Source organism: Ambystoma mexicanum, chromosome 7p, assembly GCF_040938575.1.
Source record: "Ambystoma mexicanum isolate Mex_15411 chromosome 7p, UKY_AmexF1_1, whole genome shotgun sequence".
In the NCBI taxonomy this organism is placed as follows: domain Eukaryota; kingdom Metazoa; phylum Chordata; class Amphibia; order Caudata; family Ambystomatidae; genus Ambystoma; species Ambystoma mexicanum.
In genome coordinates, this window is record NC_090939.1 from 815942069 (window position 1) to 815961139 (window position 19071).

The 19071-nt window shown below is 44.7% G+C and overlaps 1 protein-coding gene across 4 annotated transcripts in view; it reads right to left on the reverse strand.

Moving 5' to 3' along the window:
* PHKA2 (phosphorylase kinase regulatory subunit alpha 2) overlaps positions 1-19071 on the reverse strand; it is an 840998-nt gene that overhangs the window by 496639 nt on the left and 325288 nt on the right. For all 4 annotated transcript variants that reach the window (XM_069636956.1, XM_069636954.1, XM_069636955.1 and 1 more), the window contains exon 12: positions 265-360. In XM_069636956.1, the coding sequence (XP_069493057.1) occupies positions 265-360 (96 nt within the window). The remainder of the gene's footprint in view (positions 1-264; positions 361-19071) is intronic.

Genomic DNA, 19071 nt, shown 5'->3' on the forward strand with positions numbered 1-19071 from the left:
GATCAAGGTTGCCTGGTGCTTGCAGCAGATGGAAAAAATGATTTATTACATAACCTAACACCAATTAATAGGGTTAATCAGCCATTGCAGCGAAAGCAAAATATAATTGGTTAAATATAAATCGAAAACAGTAAAGTCACTTGATAAATAACTACTCTGCTTCATAGCTTAAATAGTGTAGCTATACAATGCATTTACAGAACAATCTGTTCAAATATGTTGTTTTATTGGCTGTAACTTGCAGGCCCTGCATTACAAGAGTACCTTGTCTGGAGGCACAGCATACAGTTCTGGAATCAGATGAATTCCATTCTTTCCTCGAATAAGTATTCCCTCCAATGCCTCTCTGTACTCCTGCACCTACGGATACAACAAAACAAAACAATGTCTGGTGAATGACAAATCACATAATCATAACTTAGGAAGTTGCATCTTGGCCACGAGTCAGCAACCTCTGGCTATGAAGATATTTGGGACTACAACTCCCACCAGCCTAAGCCAGCACAGTCAATGTGGAGTGTTCATCAAGGTCATAGTCTAAAACATCTGCAGAACCGCAGGTTGAAGAAGCCTTATATAGGCAGGACATTATTGTTGGTATTGTTTTCCTTTGAAACATGATACACTATCTAAAATATAAGTTACTCACTTGTAGCTACAGCCATTTTTCACCTTTGGTCCTTAAGCCTTATTCTGTTATCAACTACATGTAATCCGGAAAACCATGCAGCAGGGCTGTCATAGGTGTTTTGGTAGTTTGAAATCAATAAGGCCAAGAGGCACGCATCATCCTCCTTTCATCCCCTGCACATCCTATCCTTAAATTCTGAAAATGGAACATTGCTTACATATACTTCTGCTGCCTATGCTAGAGCGTTTCCTTTAAGGGAAACCTTTCAAGGTAGTGATGTTCCAGAGCCCAAGCAATCCCCTCTCTAGAATGGTGGAACCCATAGAATTTGTTAGAAGACCACTGCAGGATTATTTAGATAACCCTACATAAATGTTGTGTAGCACGCGCCTGATACCTATGAATCAAAGATGATTACGAAGTGTTTCTTTATGCAATTACAGAATGATAGTGGTTGTTATGTTTGGGGTGAATGATCAAGTGTTGATAGTGAATGCAAGGTCTGGCATGTGGGTGGTATTGATTAGTCCAGGGATGTCAATTGCACTTTCCACAATAGTGCTTGCTGGGATGGTGGGCAGAGTCAATATTTGGACCCTGTTACGTGATCATATTCTGAGAATTTTCTGGAAGGTGAGGTCAGTTTGTAGGCAATTTGGTAGAAGGAGATTGCTCCTTTACATATGTTCATAAAGCAATAATAGCTGAGCTAAGGGGCTTCACTGACCGGTAACAGCTCAGGGCCCAATTTACAGGCCCCAGCCAAGTGAGGAATTTAGCGTAGACCCTAGAACCATTACTGGCCAATGAAGCCCTCTGATCAGGGTAATATGGCTGTTAGCAACCTATAATCATCCTTGAGGCTTTAGATATGTGTAAAAATAACAAACAAAAGACCTGCAGCAATTGCACTGGTCGTAAGGGAACATGGCTGCAATGGAAACAGTGGCCTGGGCTCAGAGTGTAGCCCTTCTTCCATATTCATGGTGTGTGCAGTGAGGGGCATGAAGCGGATGAGAGTCATGGGGGCGGAGAACAGGAACTTTAATGTCTGGCACAACCAACGTAAAGATGTGGATTGGGTCCAGTGAGATGGGTGCAGGAGATAGGGCATTTTGGCAGGGGTGACAGAGACCTCCCCAGGAAGGAAAATGAAGGTGGATGCAAGCAGTGCCTATCTCGATCAGAACACAGGCTTGTATCAATGAATTTAGCCCATGATCCGAGAAAGCTGATTGGATCACACACCTGACCGGGCGCTAATTGAGGAAGGAACCCAATGTTTTGTTTTCTCCTTTGTAAAAGTGGGAAACTAGTAGAGTTATGAGTGTGGGTTTTATAGACTGGACTTGCTTTATTGGGATTCAGGCCAAGCAAGCAGTGTGCCCCTTAAAGGGGTATTGATTCGGGATACAGGTTACAGTGGACATTAATACTGTGTGCTTGAAAGTCGCTTTAATTCTCCTAATATCGGGGTGATTTAAGGAGCATGTACACTCCTGTCACTATTTGTGTTTTTTATTGTATTTTGTATTTGATATAGTGCAGAAAGTTGCCAACATAATTATTATTTGATCACACAATTGTTAGCAAACTATATAACAATCAATATGAAATTCTACATTGATAGGATGAAAAATTAGCCTAAACTTGTTATCAGAGAAATAAGATAGTTGTGTTGTCCATGTTGTGCAGAATGCTTAGAAGGCTGTTCTGATGTGGATGGTTTGTGGACTTGTGGTAATCAGTAAACTTGATAGCTTGTATGTTTCACTGCCTGTGACACACAGTTATTCCTGTACAAGGGCACATCTAATACAAAGCTTTAAGATCTTTGAGGTCCATGGAAGAGGACACAACTTTGCAGCAAACAAAGTGGAGCTGAATGTGATCTATTTCTCAGAGGCCTTTCTACCTGAGATTGAGTCTGTTGTACACCGACACTCCCACAACCATCTTACACCTGAAAATCTGTTTGTCTTTCATGGCTCTTGTGCAGGTTGAAGGTGGTTTTGAGGAAAATGTTTCACAGTCCTCTTTGGTTACTGTCTATCTTGCCTAGTGTGAAGGCAAGCAGATTCTGCACACTCCTTTATGCCAAATCAAGACACTGAACACCACAGTTTGTCAGTTGACATTGAGCACATGGAGTGTTACTCAAGTTGTCCTCAATGAGACACAGTAAAATTAGAAGGTATGGTTAATGTACAGGCACAAGTTAAAGGCTCCTCCTGGAAGCCTTTCTCAACCACTGCATTAGGAAAGGCTATCATGAATTATTTTCATCTCTGTGATCTAGAGCCATAAACATGGTGGTGGCCCCCCTCTTTGTGATAGCCCCTGTCTGGGCTACCCTAATTTCTTTCTCAGACCTCTTCACAATGGCCAGGAAAAGGCTACAGGTTCTCCCATATGCACCCCATACCCTTTCTCTGAAAAATGAAAGGATTTTCCCTTAGTCTCCTTTGATTATTAAAAAATGAAGGAAACCATGAAGAATGGCAGCAGGTCTGAAGAGGATAAATGGGACGATCGCTTTCCCTGATCCCCGTATAAACTATGGTCAATGACGTCACGACCTAAGCACCCACCGTGGGATGAGTTCGACCTTCTCACTGCTGCCCCGGACGTCAAGATCCAACAAATCCGAGGCCAAGCACCGCCTCCACAAGCCAGCCGCACCCCACACAAAGCACGTGGTGGGACACCAAGTGGAGCTGAGACCGACCATATGGACCAACTTGACTAAACGTCACCGACCAATACCACCATCATTAGAGATGACATGACGACATAGCCATGACGGACAACACACGTGCTGCCAAGAACCTGGATCAGACACACACCAACCCACACGAAGAACATACTCAGTGCGATGACTTAGAGGACCCTGCACCCTCAGAGACATGCATCGGACGACCCAAGCGTACCACCTGACCTCTTCTCTACCACTAATATTTCCTTCTATACTGATCTATACTGACCCTACCACTCGCAGAACGAACCCGGGGTAGCGTTAGGTTTAGGGGCAAGATTTCCCAGGTGACGCACATCGTGGCGTCACCCCGTTAGAAAGAGGGCCCCCAAAGCCCATTTCGGACAAGACGTTCCTTGGGTACCTACGCTCCGAGAACCTGTCCCTGCCTGTTTTTATGCAATGAACAGCAGTAACTCTTTGCTCTTGTGTGTGCCTCAGTCTTCTTTGGGACACGGGAGGAGTTGGGGCGTCCCCACCCCCGGAGGTCCGCGGACGGGCCTGCCGACCCTACCACTTACACAAATAATGCCTGACGATAAGCTACTTTCACGATATCAAGCGTCCATCTTCTAATTATGCCTACTATCAAAACTCCAATTATAGACTGTCAGATTGTCAGAAACCAGACTGGCACTCACCTGTGCCTTCACTTTGAAAGTCGTGCTGTCAGTGGATTTCTTGTCTTTCTTCTTTCTTGATCGTGTGTCATGAAGATATGAGAGAGACTCTCCTGACGCCACTCTGCCTGAATGGTGTAAGGCCAGGCAGGGTGACCCTTGGAGGATGTGTCAGCACAGGAGAAAAATAATCCCTCAAAGGTAAGGAAAAAACCTGTGCCGGAATTCAGACAGCCGATGCTGTAGCAGAATAGAGGAGTTTCTCACAATGGGTGTCCAATAGTAGAACGGCCAGAAAACAAGGTCCAAAGGACAAGGCGTGGTCCACAGTTGACAGTAGTAGAGGGAAGACAGAAACTTGATGGGAACATAGAGCCAGGTGGAGCAGGGAACAGATAGAGGGAGAAAGGAAGGAGCAAAGGAAAACAGGACAATATCAGGAATGAAAAGGACAGTAACCTAGAGAGAGAGTCAGAAGCGCTGAGCAGGAAAAACTAATTACCTGGGTTGAGACATGTCAACCTGCAAACTGCAGCTTTTGTTATGAAAAGCAACCGGAAGAACAGGCCCGCTGCTGAATGCGGGCCACACGCTAGACCACAAAAAGGGTTTCCACATGAGACAGCGGGTGCCATCTTGGAGGAGAAAATTTCACTTGCGAAATGCGGGACGCGTAGCCTTGCCGATCAAAAGGACCGGGAGGAGAAGTTTATGACAGCATGCCCTCCCTCTCCGAAACCCAGACCCCCCGGGTTTTTCTGGATGTAGGCGATGGAAAGTGTGCAGCAGTGAAGGTGCATTAATGAAGGAGACAGGTTTCCAGGAGCGTTCAGACGATGGGTATCCCTTCCACTCCTGTAAGCGTCCCCTACGATATCGTGAGTCGCAAAGGCGAGAGACCTCAAACTCAATTTGCTGATCGGCTGCAACCACAAGATGGGGTACACGAGCAGCAGAGGGAGGACATAGTGCTTCAAAAGAGAGACGTGAAAAACAGGGTGAACCCTTTTCTATGAAGGTAATTGGAGATGAAAGGTCACTGGATTGACACTTTGACTATCAAAAATGGACATAAAAGCGTGTGCACAGCTTAGTAGGTCATAGATGCCTCGGTAGGTATTTAGACGAAAGCCCTCAGTATATTGCAGAGCGTCTCTGCGTCTTTTGTCAGCATGTTTCTTTATGGCTTCTCTGGCATGTTGAAGCTATTCAGTGGCCTGATTGTGTATTTGAACAAGATCTGCTACCCAGGTGTTCACAGAGGGTACATTGCAGGATTCGGGTCTTACTGAAGGTGTGGTCATTGGGTAAAATCCGTAAGAACAAAATAAAAAGGAATGATGTTCAAAGAGGAGTGGTTAGTGCTACTGTACGCAAATCCAGCAGTCGATTATTTGAGTAGAGAAACATCTGAGGTACTGCTCTAAGTACTGGTTGACCCTTTCAGTCATTCCGTTGCTCTAGGGATGGTATCCAGAAGAAAGCGCGCACTCTTGATTTGTACAAGCTTGCACAAATGAGTCCAGAATCTGTAAATATACTGGCTACCATGATCTGAACTAATGGTAGAGGGTAGTCCGTGTAAACGAAACACATCGCGGAAGAATACTGCCATTTCGACTGCAGTGGGCAGCTTAGGCAACAGACTGAAGTGGGCCATCCTGGAAAAAGTATATATGGTCACCATGATGGTGGTATAACTGTTTGAAGGAGGAAGTTCTACAATGTAGTCAGTGGCAATGATTTGCCACGGTCTGGTGGGTAATGGGGGTTGATGCAGTAGTCCTGCTGGCTTCTCTTTGACAGCCTTATTCTGAGTGGAGACCAAGAACAAAGATGGAACATTTTTGGGCACCAGAAATGTCTTTGCAAATTCCAGAGTGTAGCGGTTAACCCATGGTGCCCAGCGCAAGGATGGTCATGACGACATAAGAGCAGAGCGGTTGTTCGTGCAGCCGTAGAAGAACAAACCATTCTTGAAAAGGTATCCATTCTTTCTGTGAGGGTACCAGGGGTTTCACCGCATGCCATTCATGTGAGCCTGCGTTTTCTCGTAGTACTTGATCAAGGAAACTCTCAGCACGGCACAAGAAAAGCTTGCTTTGTAGACTGGTCAGATAGGTTCCAGGACAAACATTGATGCAATCTGGCCATCTAGATAAGGCATCAGCTAGTGCGTTCTGTGAACCTGGCAGATAAGTCATGGGGAAATGTTACTGGGAAAAGAAATATGCCCAGAGGGCCTGTCGACTGTTTCCTCATTCCAAGGATTTCAAGACCTGGAAATTCCTATGATCAGTCCTGACTTGAACCGGATGTCGGGTGCCAAGCAATAGATGACGGCAATCAAGAAAGGCTTGTCTCATGGCCAACAATTCCTTTTCCAGTACTGAATAGTTCCTTTCACAGTTGGATAGAGTGTGTGAGAGATAAGCCACAGGATGTTCTTCTCTGTCAGCTTGCTTCTGTTTCGACACAGCTCCTATGGCTGTGTCAGATGCATCGGTCTCAACGATGAAGGGTTTGACTGTCGGGTTAGCAAAGAACAGGTGCTTCAATAAACAGCTTTTTGAATTGAGAAAAAGCTCGCTCCTGATCACTTGACCACAGGAACGGTACCCCCTTTTTTAAAGAGAAGAGTAATGGGCAGAACGATGGTGGAAAAATGTGGGATGAATTTTTGAAAGAAATTAGCAAGTCCAAGGAAGGATTGGACCTGCTTAATGGAGGATGGTGGATGCCGGCTCATGATACCTTCCGAGCGTCCCGGGCTATGCCAGACTGGCTTATCACAAAGCCAAGTATTGTATAGAAGTACAATGCAACTGACATTTGTCAGATTTAGCCAATATTTGCTTTTCTCTGAGCCTAGCTAGTACTTTCCTGACATGTTCATAATGTTCTTCAGCTCTCAAGAAAAGACAAGTATGTCATCTAAATAAATGATGACACAATGGAACAAGATATCAGAGAATATGTGATCCATAAATTGCTGGAAAATTGTCGGCGTGTTCATAAGTCCGAAGGGCATTACTAAATAATCATAATGGCCAAATCGCGTTCAAAATGCTGTCGTCCTCTCATCGCTCACTCTTATCCTTAGAAGATGGTATGCTCCTCGTAGGTCTAACTTGGAAACAAGGACAGAACCTCTGAGTGCCTCCAGAATATCCAGCATTAACGGCTAAGGATATTTATCCTTCTTAGTGCCTTCATTAAGGGCTCGGTAATCCAGGCAGGGCCGTAATCCTGAAGTTTCCTGCTTCGGAACAAAAAAAGTGAGGCACCTGCGGGAGACTTGGAGGGTTTTATGAGGCTGTTTTTTAGGTTGATTTTCAGGTATTCCTTTGGGGCGGCTTTCTCTGGTGGAGATAGGATGTACATTCTCCCAAATGGTATGATGGCTTCTGGAGGAGTATCAATAGCACGGTCTTCGGGCGATGAGACTTCTCCAATGAGTGTGAAAACACGTCAGAAAAGTTCTGATATTCCAAAAGTTAATTTCTTACATGAGAGAGGGCCAGAGAAGAACTGGACTGAGGGATCATGCTTCAGACAATTAATTCTGTGGAGTTCTGTAAACAGTGCGATACACAATATTCAAAACCCAAGAAGAGCAGTTGGGCTGTCCAGTTTATGAAAGGGTTGTGTCTTTCAAGCCATGGCATTCCTAACACTAGAGGATAATTGGCAGCATTTATAATATCACCACGGGACATGACTGTTCTGTAATGCGCCCGGACGAAAGAGATCTTCCGTCAATGCCTTCTACTGTTTGATGTAATTCCTTTGGCTCACAAGGTATTTGGTTCTGTTCGGCCCAGGAGTCATCCAGAAACAGACCCATAGCCCTTGAATCCACCAGGGCCAGTACGGTAATGGGATTCTTATCCTGGAGTAATACTTGAACTTGAAGGATTATTAAAGAAGTACATGAAGTCCTTTCCAAGGAAAGGGTAGGTATGGAGCTCTTGTTAGCTTCCCGGATCCTGCCTCCGATTGGGACCGGGAGCTGGCGTTTCCCGTCCTCCTGGGAGGGCTGATTGAACAATTCCTCACCACAGGACTTGGAGAAGCACAATATAGGCATAATCTTTGTTCAATCCTACGAGCCCTTTCCTCTCGGGTCAAGGGTCCCCGCATTGCAACCTAATTGCATGGGTTTTGGTTTTGACGAAGCTGCAGAAGTGGGCCCTGTAGAAGGAGGAGAGGGAAACTAAGGCCTAGAGGATGGGAAACAGAGTTATGATATGATATGATATGGTATGATATGATATGGCATTTAAAACGCGCCTATACACAAGTGTTTCAAGGCACGACGAGGCAAGGGAGGGGAACAAAGGGAGGACAGACAAACAATCCTACTAGGCCAGGTGTCATTCAGATCACGCAAGTGCGTGGGAAGGGGGCAGGGAGAGGACAGTGCAGTACATGGGAATATTAACAATAAGTATGTAATGGCCAGCAAGTGGCAAGTGCATGGGTAAGTGCAGACATCAGGTGTCAGGCTTTTAGGGGGACTGTAGGGATACAGAAACAGTCCCAAGTGCGGGGGTTGCCAGGTGGGCAGTGCAGGTGTGTGACGCTGGCGGGGGAAGGACCTGGGCCCGAGATCAGAGGGTGTCTAGGTAGCCAGTACAGGTTCAGGTTACAGTCAGGAGGTTAGCAGAAGAGAGGAGGAGAAAAAGCAGAAGCAAAGAGAAAGGTTTTGAGCTGCTTCCGGAACCAGAGATGGTTCTTGTGAGGAATTCGAGAAACGACCGTAAGTGTAAACATAAAGTTTATTCAAGTGGGGCCCGCCATGCCGGCCCAACGAACATTAACTCTCAACTGCTCTCGTGTCACGCGAACCAAGCTCCGACAGAAACAAACAGAGAGAATGGTTCGCATGCCACAACATTCTACACGTATAATCTCTAACATATCTTCCTCCTTAAGGAAAACAGAAAATATGAACAATGCATATAATAAAATTGAAATTAATGCCAACACCTATAATGGAAAAAGGAAAATACACACCAGCAAAATGTACTCTGATAAAGTTAAAACATATATGTCTGAGAAAGATATAATAACCGTTTCCCTAATACATGTGGCATACTAAAATAATTAACCCAAAAGAGCTTAAGCAGATTAGTGAAAACCTCTCCCTATGACACATAGTCCTTCATCCAGACATGCTTCACTCTAGACCTCTGAACACCACCCGAACTGCTTTGGACACTACCATCCTCTTCTCCCCTTATCCCACCGTTACCTTGACACTTGCTTGTAACCACACTGCCATCCACACCATATGCCTTGGCAATCCTCCCTTTTGACCAGACCTCTCCTCCTTCTAATATGGCCACACTCTTCCTAACTGCAGAAATCCTCCTAGGGCCCATGCATTTGCTATCCCAACATTTATTCACCAATCTGGGATTTTTCACATACACCATCTCTCCTACCTTCACTCCTGATCCTTCACCTTTTCACGGGCATCAAAACCCCTTTTGTTCCTCTCCTGGCTCCCCTTGATACATTTCATTATCTGTTCTCTATCCACCTTAACCACTCCAGCCATTCCCAGCCAACCAGGACACAACTTCGTCCCTGGTTCCCTTCCCTTCAGAGAAGCAAAAGGCGAAATCCTAGTCACCGAATGCGGTGTAGTGAGGTAATTCCACGTCATGATCTTCAACATTTCCTTCCATAGCTGCCTCACCCTCATAGCCAATTGTAAACCCTCCTTCAAAAACCGGTTGACTCTAACCACCAGGCCATTAGCCCTAGGGTGATACAACGCAGTTCTGACATGTCTAATTCCATAACCACTGAGAAACTTCTTCATTGCCAATGAGACAAACTGCACCCCATTATCTGAAACAAGCTCATCAGGCACCCCCTCTTTAAAGAAAACTCCCTCTAGAAACTCTATGAGTTCTCCTGTAGTAACTTCCTCACTGCCTCCCATTCAATCCACTTTGTATGAAAATCAACTAGCACAAACAGAAACCTAAACCAATCACCTAAACCCACAATGGGTCCCATGATGTCCACCGCAACTTTAGACCACGGTTGTTCCAGTACCACATTAGGAACCAACGGAACTTCCCTTATCACTTTCGTTTTGTCGCTCACTTGACACACCACACACTCCTTTACTCTACACTCAGCCATTTTGTCAATGCTTGGCCACCAATAATTCTGACAGAGCTTCCTCTTCATCGCCCCTTCCCCTGGGTGCCCCTCATGAGCCAGATCCAAAAGACTCTTTCTGATAGACTCGGGAGGAACCACACAAAGCCCCCTTCTTAGTCTATCACCCTGCAGGTTCAATTCCTCCTTGACCTCCCACCAAATGTCAAATTTCTTTTCCAAATTCCTCTTTTGTGGCCAACCCTTCACAGTCCACTCCTTAATTAGCTTAAGATCTTCGTCAGAGCCTTCTGCCTGCAACCATTTCTCTTGAGAAACTGCTGCACGGAGTCCAGCCACCACCGACTCTTCTATTGCTTCATCCTCAACATTTTCTGTGTCAGCTAAAGGCATCCTAGAAAGACAATCTGCCACTACATTTTTCTTTCCAGGCAAAAAACTCAGATCAAAGTTAAACCCCTGAAGGCCAAAACCCCACCTGCTAATCCTGGGCGAGCTCCAAGCCCATCTCCCACTCTCAAACAACCGAACTAATGCCTTATGATCAGAGCAAATCACAATACGCCTGCCCCATAAATAAAACTTGAAATGCAAAACAGCCCAGAACATAGCTAAAAATTCTCTCTCAATAACTGAATATCTGGATTCCGCCCCTCTCAGTGCTCTTGACGCAAAAGCAATAATTCTCTCATTGTTTCCCTTATCAAATTGTACTAACGTTGCCCCCAAGCCCATTAAACTTGCATCCACGATCAAAACAGTTCTGTCCATGGGATCACACTTTCCAATTGAAGGAGCTCTACTGATACACTCCTTAATGTTCTCAAAAGCTGTATTACACTCTGTGGACCACTCAAACTTTATCCCCTTTTTAAGTATCATTCTTATAGGAGCGGACACCATAGAAAAGTCTTTTATAAATCTGTGGTAATATTCGGCAAGACCTAAAAAGGACCTCACCTGGTCTTTATCTGTAGGAATAGGAGCTCCCCTCACTGCCTCCACTAAGCACCTCTTCGGTTTTATACCAGACTCATCAATCTCATGCCCCAGGTACTCAACCCTTCCAACCGCAATCTTGCATTTCTCTCTTTTCACAGTCAAGCCAGCCTCTGACAACCTACTTAACACCTGCCTCAGGTGCAATCATTTTCATATTCCATATTTGCAAACACAAGCATGTCGTCGTGAAACACCACAATGTTCTTCACCCCTTCCATAATCGTGTCCATCGCTCTTTGAAATACAGCCGCTGCCGAGGCAAGACCGAAAGGCATCCTGCAATATTTAAAAGTACCAAAAAGAGTGATGAACGCTGTCAAATGTTGACACTCCTCCTTCAATGGAATCTGATGGTAAGCTTGAGAAAGATCAATCACAGAAAACACCTTTGCGTCCTTGAGAGTCGATAGTTTGTCACTTATTATCGGCAAAGGATGTCTGTCCACTAGGATATTTCTGTTGATGTCTCTCATATCTACGCAGAGTCTTATAACTCCATTGGCCTTTGCTGCTACCACTACTGGCGACAGCCACTCAGAGCTCTCACTTTCCTCAATAATTCATCTCTGCATTAAAGTCTCAATTTCAGTTTTAAGTTTCTCCCTCAAGCCATGAGGTATTGGTCTCACTTTGTGTACTTTAAGGATTGCTCCCACCTTCAAGCGAATCTCGTGCTCAAAACCTCTCAGCATCCCCAAGTCATTTTGAAATACCGATGGAAACTCTTCTTCCCACTTGTCTCGGACTTCAGCAACTGAAACTGGTTCCACGGCACTCGCCTGTATCCTAATACCCAGTTTGCGCTGTTCTTCCCAGACTAACAGTGACGAACCTTCCTGTGTCACATATACCACTGAATCACAACTTCTACCTTTGTATTTAATTACAGCATGACATTTTCCCAATAATTGGATCTTGACATTGCCATAGGCATATGTCTCTATCGTATGCCTATCAGGCAAACTTCATACGTCTTCCTCGAAATCAGAGTCCACGGAGAGCAACCATCCACTTTCAGAGTCACTACTCTCCCATTCATCAAAAAGACATCTATTGGAGCATTTTGCTTGTTAGACACTTCTGAAATTTCCAATACGTGTCTGGCTTGAGCTACCTGAACAGTTTCAGCATTCTCTTCTTGTTCTGAAACTCTCATTGCTGATCCAATGCATTGCACCTGTCCTGTTTCTCTACATACCCTAGCGAAATGTCCCTTCTTCTTACACTTCAAGCAGAACACATTCCATGCAGGACAAAATGTGCTTGCAGAGATATGATGGTTGCTGCCACACTTATAACATTGGATTTCCTTATTTAGATTAATTTTCTTAAAACCCCTCACAACGGCCACCTCACCTTCCTGCTTATCACTCTTCATGGTGGGCATATAATTGTGGGTTTGTTCCATTCCTCGGGCATTCTCTATCACCATTTCTAGGGACACATCTTTAGTTAACAACCTCTCCTGTATCTTCATGTTGTTAGTACAGCGTACTAACTGATCCCTAATGAGAGAATCCGTCAGCACACCAAACTCACATGTGTGACTTAAGGATCTCAAAGCTGCCACAAAATTCTCTACTGGCTCCTGAGGTTCTTGCACTCTCTGAAAGAATTTGTGTCTCTCAAAAGTTATGTTCTTCTTGGCCTCAAAATGAATTTCCAACTTCCTTTCAGCTAGAGTATATTGATCTATTTCACCTTGACCTTCCAAAGGAGGCTGAGGCAAACCATCATATACACTACGACCTTCAGTGCCCAGATTATGTAAAATAATTGCTCCTTCCTTCCTGCTGCGAACTTGTCACCTCCAATTGCCACTAGGTAGGTGTAAAAAATCTTCTTCCACCTGTCCCACCTTATGGGAGGCACTCCTGGCTCGGATAGAAAGGGCGGGGGCGGGGGCCATGCTGGCTGCAGCCATGATCACTGTGCTTGTCACTGGCACTAAACAGCGAGATTCAGGACTTGGTATACGTTTTTAAAGTCTCAGTAATTATCCAATGTGTGCCACTCTGTAACTACTTTAAATTGCTGTTGACAAATACCTAATCCACTTTGATTAGATGTGACTTGCTTAAATGTCTTTAATTTCCCATACACAAAACATTTCTATATCATTTAACTTCTTTTCGGGCCAGTTGGGCTTGTTTTTCTACGTTGGGCCTCTGGTTGAGAGATGGGTCTGTTTACATGAGAATTTCAAATGGACCGCCCCCTTGTTGTGCGTGCTCCCGTAGCCGCCTCCCCTGCCCTTCCTCACCTCACTGCGTCCACCGTCTCTTCTCGTTTCAATGCGAGAGGCCAGGACCCTATGGCAATGTGGGCCAACGGAGCGCAGCTTGGCTGTCACCCACCGCGGCTTGGGAAGCCGTCCTGCCGCTGCGCTGCTGCTTCGCACAACTCTGCCTCCTTCAAAGTTTGAGAGTTCAGTGAGTGGGAGGGGCTCCTGAGGCGTCGCGGCCGCAGCCGCTATGCTGGCTGAATTCCTTCGCAGAATCCAATACCCGTGTCCCACGAAACACCCGCGGCAGGCCCCCTTGATCCTCGTCACCAATGTGAGGAATTCAAGAAACGACCGTAAGTGTAAACATAAAATGTATTCAAACGGGGCTCTCGTGTCACGCGAACCAAGCTCCTACAGAAACAAACAGGGAGAATGGTTCGTGTGCCACAACATTCTACAAGTATAATCTCTACAGTTCTCCTCAAGTTTAACGGAGGAACGGAGGCTGTTCCAGAGGGAGGCACCAGCCGAAGAAAGAGATCTACCACCAACTCATTGCTTGGAGAAGCGACTGACCCTGAGGGAGTTGGAGGCAGATGAGCAGAGAGCTCGAGAAGGAAGATATTTAGGGAGAGAGAGTTGAACGTATTGCAGCCCCAGGCCCCAGAAGGCCTTGTGGACGATGCAGAGGGTTTTGAACTTAATCCTCGCAGCCACTTGGAGCCAGTGCAGAGATTTCAGTCCCGCAGAGATACGATCCCTGGGCTTGAGGCCAAGGACAAATCTCGCAGTCCTGTTCTGGATAAGTTGCTGAGGGCGGAGAGTAGAAGCAGGCAGATTTAGAAAGAGGCTGTTGCAGTAGTCCTGCCTAGAGAGAACCAGAGCTCTGGAGTTTTCTTTTCTCAGCCTTCCTCTCCTGAAGACGATGATCTATCTGCATAGCAAGGTCAAATAGTGCCTGAAGAGAATGCGGTCTGGCAATTCTGGCTAGCTCGTCCTTTATATCTTCATTTAGTGCATGTCAAAATATCGTTAAACAAGTATTTGCTGACCAATCTGCCTCTTTGGCCAGTTGCTTAAATCTTGTGACATATGTTAACATGTCCTAATTGGTGAAAATCCAGTAGCTTTTCTTGGGCGGTGAACACCACGTCTAGTCTATCAAACATCATCTTGAAAGCTTCTAGAAAGGCGGCATAATCAACTAGTCTTGCATCCCCTTAAGATACTAAAGGTGTTGCCCAAAAAAGGGAGTTAACCAGTTAAGTGGGACATTTTGAAACCCACTTTCGCTCTGTCGGACATGTAAATTAACGGTTTGAATGTGAAATGCCCTAGGCACAAATCCAGGAAATAGCGTAATTCTTTGGCCGATCCATAATATTTCTCGAGCATAGTTCCCAAAGGTGGACTTTCCTGAGCCATAACATCTCGTGTCAACACCAATTGACAAATTGCGTCACTCTCTGCCTTTATGGACTGCATCTCCGTATTCAATTCTTGCATGCCTCTTAGTAAGTCCTGTAGCTGGTCCATGTCTTCGGATATGGTGATAGATGGGTGTCTGAAACTGTCAGAAACAGGACAGGCACTCACCTGTGCCTTCACTTTGAAAGTCTTGCTGTCAGTGGATTTCTTGTCTTTCTTTTTTCTTGATCGTGTGTCGTGAAGATATGGGTGAGACCCTCTTGACGCCACGGTGCCAGGCAGGGCGACCCCCGGATGATAAGGCCAATGGGCCAGCACAGGAGAAAAAAACATACCCCGAAGGGTAAGGAAAAAACCTGTGCCGGAATTTCGACTGCTGATGCTGTAGCAGAATACAGGAGTTTCTCACAATGGGTGTCCAATAGTAGAACTGCCAGAAAACAAGGTCCACAAGCGTCGTCCACAGTTGTCGGTAGTAGAGGGAAGACAGAAACCCGATGGGAACGCAGAGCCAGGAGGAGCAGGGAACAAAAGGAGGGAGGAAAGAAGGAGCAAGGGAAGAATATCAGGAATCAAAAAGGAGAGGAACCTAGAGAGAGAGAGCCAGGAGCGCTGAGCAGGGAAAACTAATTACTTGCGTTGAGATGCGTCGTCCTGCAAACTGCAGCTTCTGTTATGCAAGGCAACCGAAAGAACTAGCCCGTCTGCTGAATGTGGGCCGAACGCTAGACCTCAACAAGTGATTCAGCATGAGACAGCAGGTGCCATCTTGGAGAAAATTATTGCGCCTGCGAAATGTGGTCAGCATGGCGATGCGTCTCGCAAGGATCAGGAGCAGCTGTTTATGACACAGTTACCAGTAGTAGAATAAGTCAAACGTTCTAGATGTGCAAGACTATCCTTGAAATTATCAATTTCAAACTTACAACACCATTAATTTGTCCACTCATCTCAACTCTAAATGAACATTTTACTGAAGTTGAACTGAATGCTTATTCTTTGGAATATGGCCTGTTATTTCTTGAGAAAGCTTGGTTGTAGAGAAACATATGTTGGCAAGGATACTGAATCTTCTTTTGGTTTGTTTCTATAATAATGTACATGTATACACAGGCAATGTTAAGTACTTGTTTGGTTCCTCTGATGACAAGAAAGCAGTACCTGTATGTATATTTCTGAACAAATTATGTATATGCACCAACATGCCTACAACATGCCATGACTATAATTTGGTTTACTTTTGACATACTAAATAAGAATAATTCCAAAAACCTGCAAGGTTAGTAATCCTTGAAATGCATTGTATCTAGAATTACAATATAGTACAATTAGTTTAATTGGCTGGCGCAGTCACTCACAACATGTTTTCAATTATCCCGAACTTCTGTTCTGTTATTAGAGAGGAGGGTTTTGTCTTAACTCCTCATGTTCCCTTTTTTGTGCTATTCTGATCTTTTTTGAGAATACTGCATATTTACAAGCTAGCAATTGTTGCATAGATGTTCAAGGAAACAAACAAATAAACATTTCCCTTCTCCCCTTAACTTATCAGTTAATTACCAGTTAAAGGGTCTTCCATCTGATATTGCCTCCTGGGGGGAGGATCATAACAAAAACACAAACAACTAGTCCAATTAATGTGGAGGGATCCTGATCTATTTGTGGTTCTCCAGCAAGAAAACAATAGGCTTTCCTTCGGTGTAGAGTGGGAGAGTGTGGGTTTTTGTGGTGAGGGAACAGGAGAAGAGTTTGGGCAGAAGTGAGGTTTTATGTGACTAGATTGTCCCGATGCTCTGCTTATAAAAATTGTAAAAAGGGGTTGCATACTTCAAGGAATATCTTTTCTTGGTCATTTAGTCCATAGGGCACTTTTTCATAGCTCGCCACTGTTCCCATGTTGGTCAAGCAGGATGAGTATGAGGGGCTTTCTTTCCACTTCCACATGCGCATAATACCTATGTTTGCTGCCATTGTCGCCATGGTGGCCCATCTTGTTTCTTGTTTGTCTAAGGTGTGAGCATGGGAGAAGCGGTGTAACAGTGCCACTGGGGCAGGCTTTGGGATGTGAGTCCTTAGGCAGATGAATATAATATTCCAAGTCTTAGACAAGTATGCATCCAGTTTTGTGGATTCCCAGATGATGTGGGTGAGCTCTCCTCCTTTTGTATCGCTTCTCCTGCATCTGTCTTCGATTTATAGGCTTTGCTCTTTTAATTTGTTTGGTGTACATTACCAGTAATGTATGATTTTAAATTGCATTAGATTCAACCTAACTTCCCTTATGTTTGAGTTATGGTAAGCGAGTAGTTCTTCTTCCCATATTTTATCTGTTACATGAACATGTAATTGTGCTTCCCACCAGCTTTTAAGCTTATTCCTCATTGCTTAGGATATTATGGTCTCTGTCAGCAGGGAGTAGAGGGAAGCTATGGTGGTTTCTTTTCCTGTATTTATGTTCAGTAAGGCAGAGAAGGGGAAGAGGCAAGCTTCTCTTTCACTGGACTCCATAAGGTGTGTATGCAGTGTTGCAACTGGAGGTATCTCCAGTATTATGACTGGGGGATCATGTATATTTCGTGTAGTTTGTGAAATGTGAGTTTGCCTCTAAATGGTCTGTTATTTTTGTGGTTTGTGTATGCACCATTCTGACCTTGTTACCCAGTGTATCATATGTTTGTTTCTCCCGATTGCTGTGTTGAAGCCTATGATTTCTTTCCCAGGTGTGTCTGTTAGTTTTCAAGATGGATGTGTTAGCTGCAAAGCCCTGGTGTTGAACAACTTATCCTTAACATGATTTTCTTTCAGTAAGTGCCTTTTCTTTATTCGCCCATTGGGATGGTTCACCAGTGGAGGCATAGTGTTGGATGGAGCTGGGAGGCTATGAAGTATATTTCTGGATCGGGACAAGTGTAGTCCCCTTGAGTGGACATTAGATTGCAGGGTCTTTTGGGAGTGAGTGGGACCATGTCGAAAATGTACAATAGGTTAGGTATTGCCATCATTTAAAGACACTGGACCTTGCCTCATACGGTTAGATTGAGAGCAGTCCATTTGTCTAGGCCGATTTTCCCATAAATGTTGTTGATTATCTTCTATTATGTACGCCAGCCCCACATTGATCTTGATGCCCAGATATTTTAGCTTGCTGCGTGTCCATTCAAACCCAAACTGTGATACTTCATTTTTTATTGGGTGTGGGGACACGGATAGCGCTTCGTATTTCTCCCAATTAATTTTGTCGCCTGAGAAGGATGAAAAATCATTTATTGTTGCCATGGTGTTTTTAATGGAGGTGTTTGGGTTGCTACGGGTAAGTAGGATGTCGTCGGTGTATAGGCGCACCTTGGTGTGGCCCTGTGGGGTTTCTACGCCTGTTACGTCTTGGTGCTCTCTGATTGCACACGCAAGTGGTTCCAGTGGTATGAGGAATAGAAACGAGGAGAGTGGGCAGCCTTGTCTAGTTCCTCGTCTGATTTCAAAAGGGTTGGAGATGTGGCCATTGGTGAGTATTTTAGCTGCCAGGTGTTTGTAGAGGGGAGCAACTTTAGAAATGAGCCCTTGGCTCAAGCCAAACCTGTTCATGATCACAGATAAGTAGGGGCACTCGACCCTGTCGAATGCTTTCTCGGCATCTAACGACAGGTCGAGTTTAGGGTCTGGGGATTGTTTTTCACTCCAAAGGATATGCAGTAGTATTTGCATATTGTACTTTGCCATTCACCAGGTACAAATCCTGATTGGGCTTCTTGTATCTGGGTACATATTTGCTGAACCTTGTTGCTAATATTTTGGTTAAGATTTGATCTTATTTTATTTGGGATCCTAAGTGAGCTCTGTCTGCCTCTGATAGTGTTGGCAGGCTCATGTGTTGCAAAAGGGATCTCAGATTGATTGCCAATGTGGGGATGGATTCAGAATCGGATGTGTTCCAGTCATATTTTCCAAATTCTTTATTAATAAGTTACGGGTTAGTGATAATGTCTTCATTGTTATCTTTGATGAGCGGGATACCCATTGAGTGGTCTCTTTGACAGAGTTGGAATGCCAGTATTGTCCAAGCTTCCTCGCCCTGCTCATATTGCTTTTCTTTGAGTTGGAAAAGTGCCTATTCCATTGTTTGGGAGAAAAAGGTATTTAAGGCATACTTTGCTCTTGTTAGCTTCTTCAGAAGGTTATCTGATGGTTTTGAGATACATATTTGGGTTAGTATTTTTATTTCCCTTTCTATTGCTCCTTGTCAAATTGCGTCTTGTTTCTGGCATAGTAA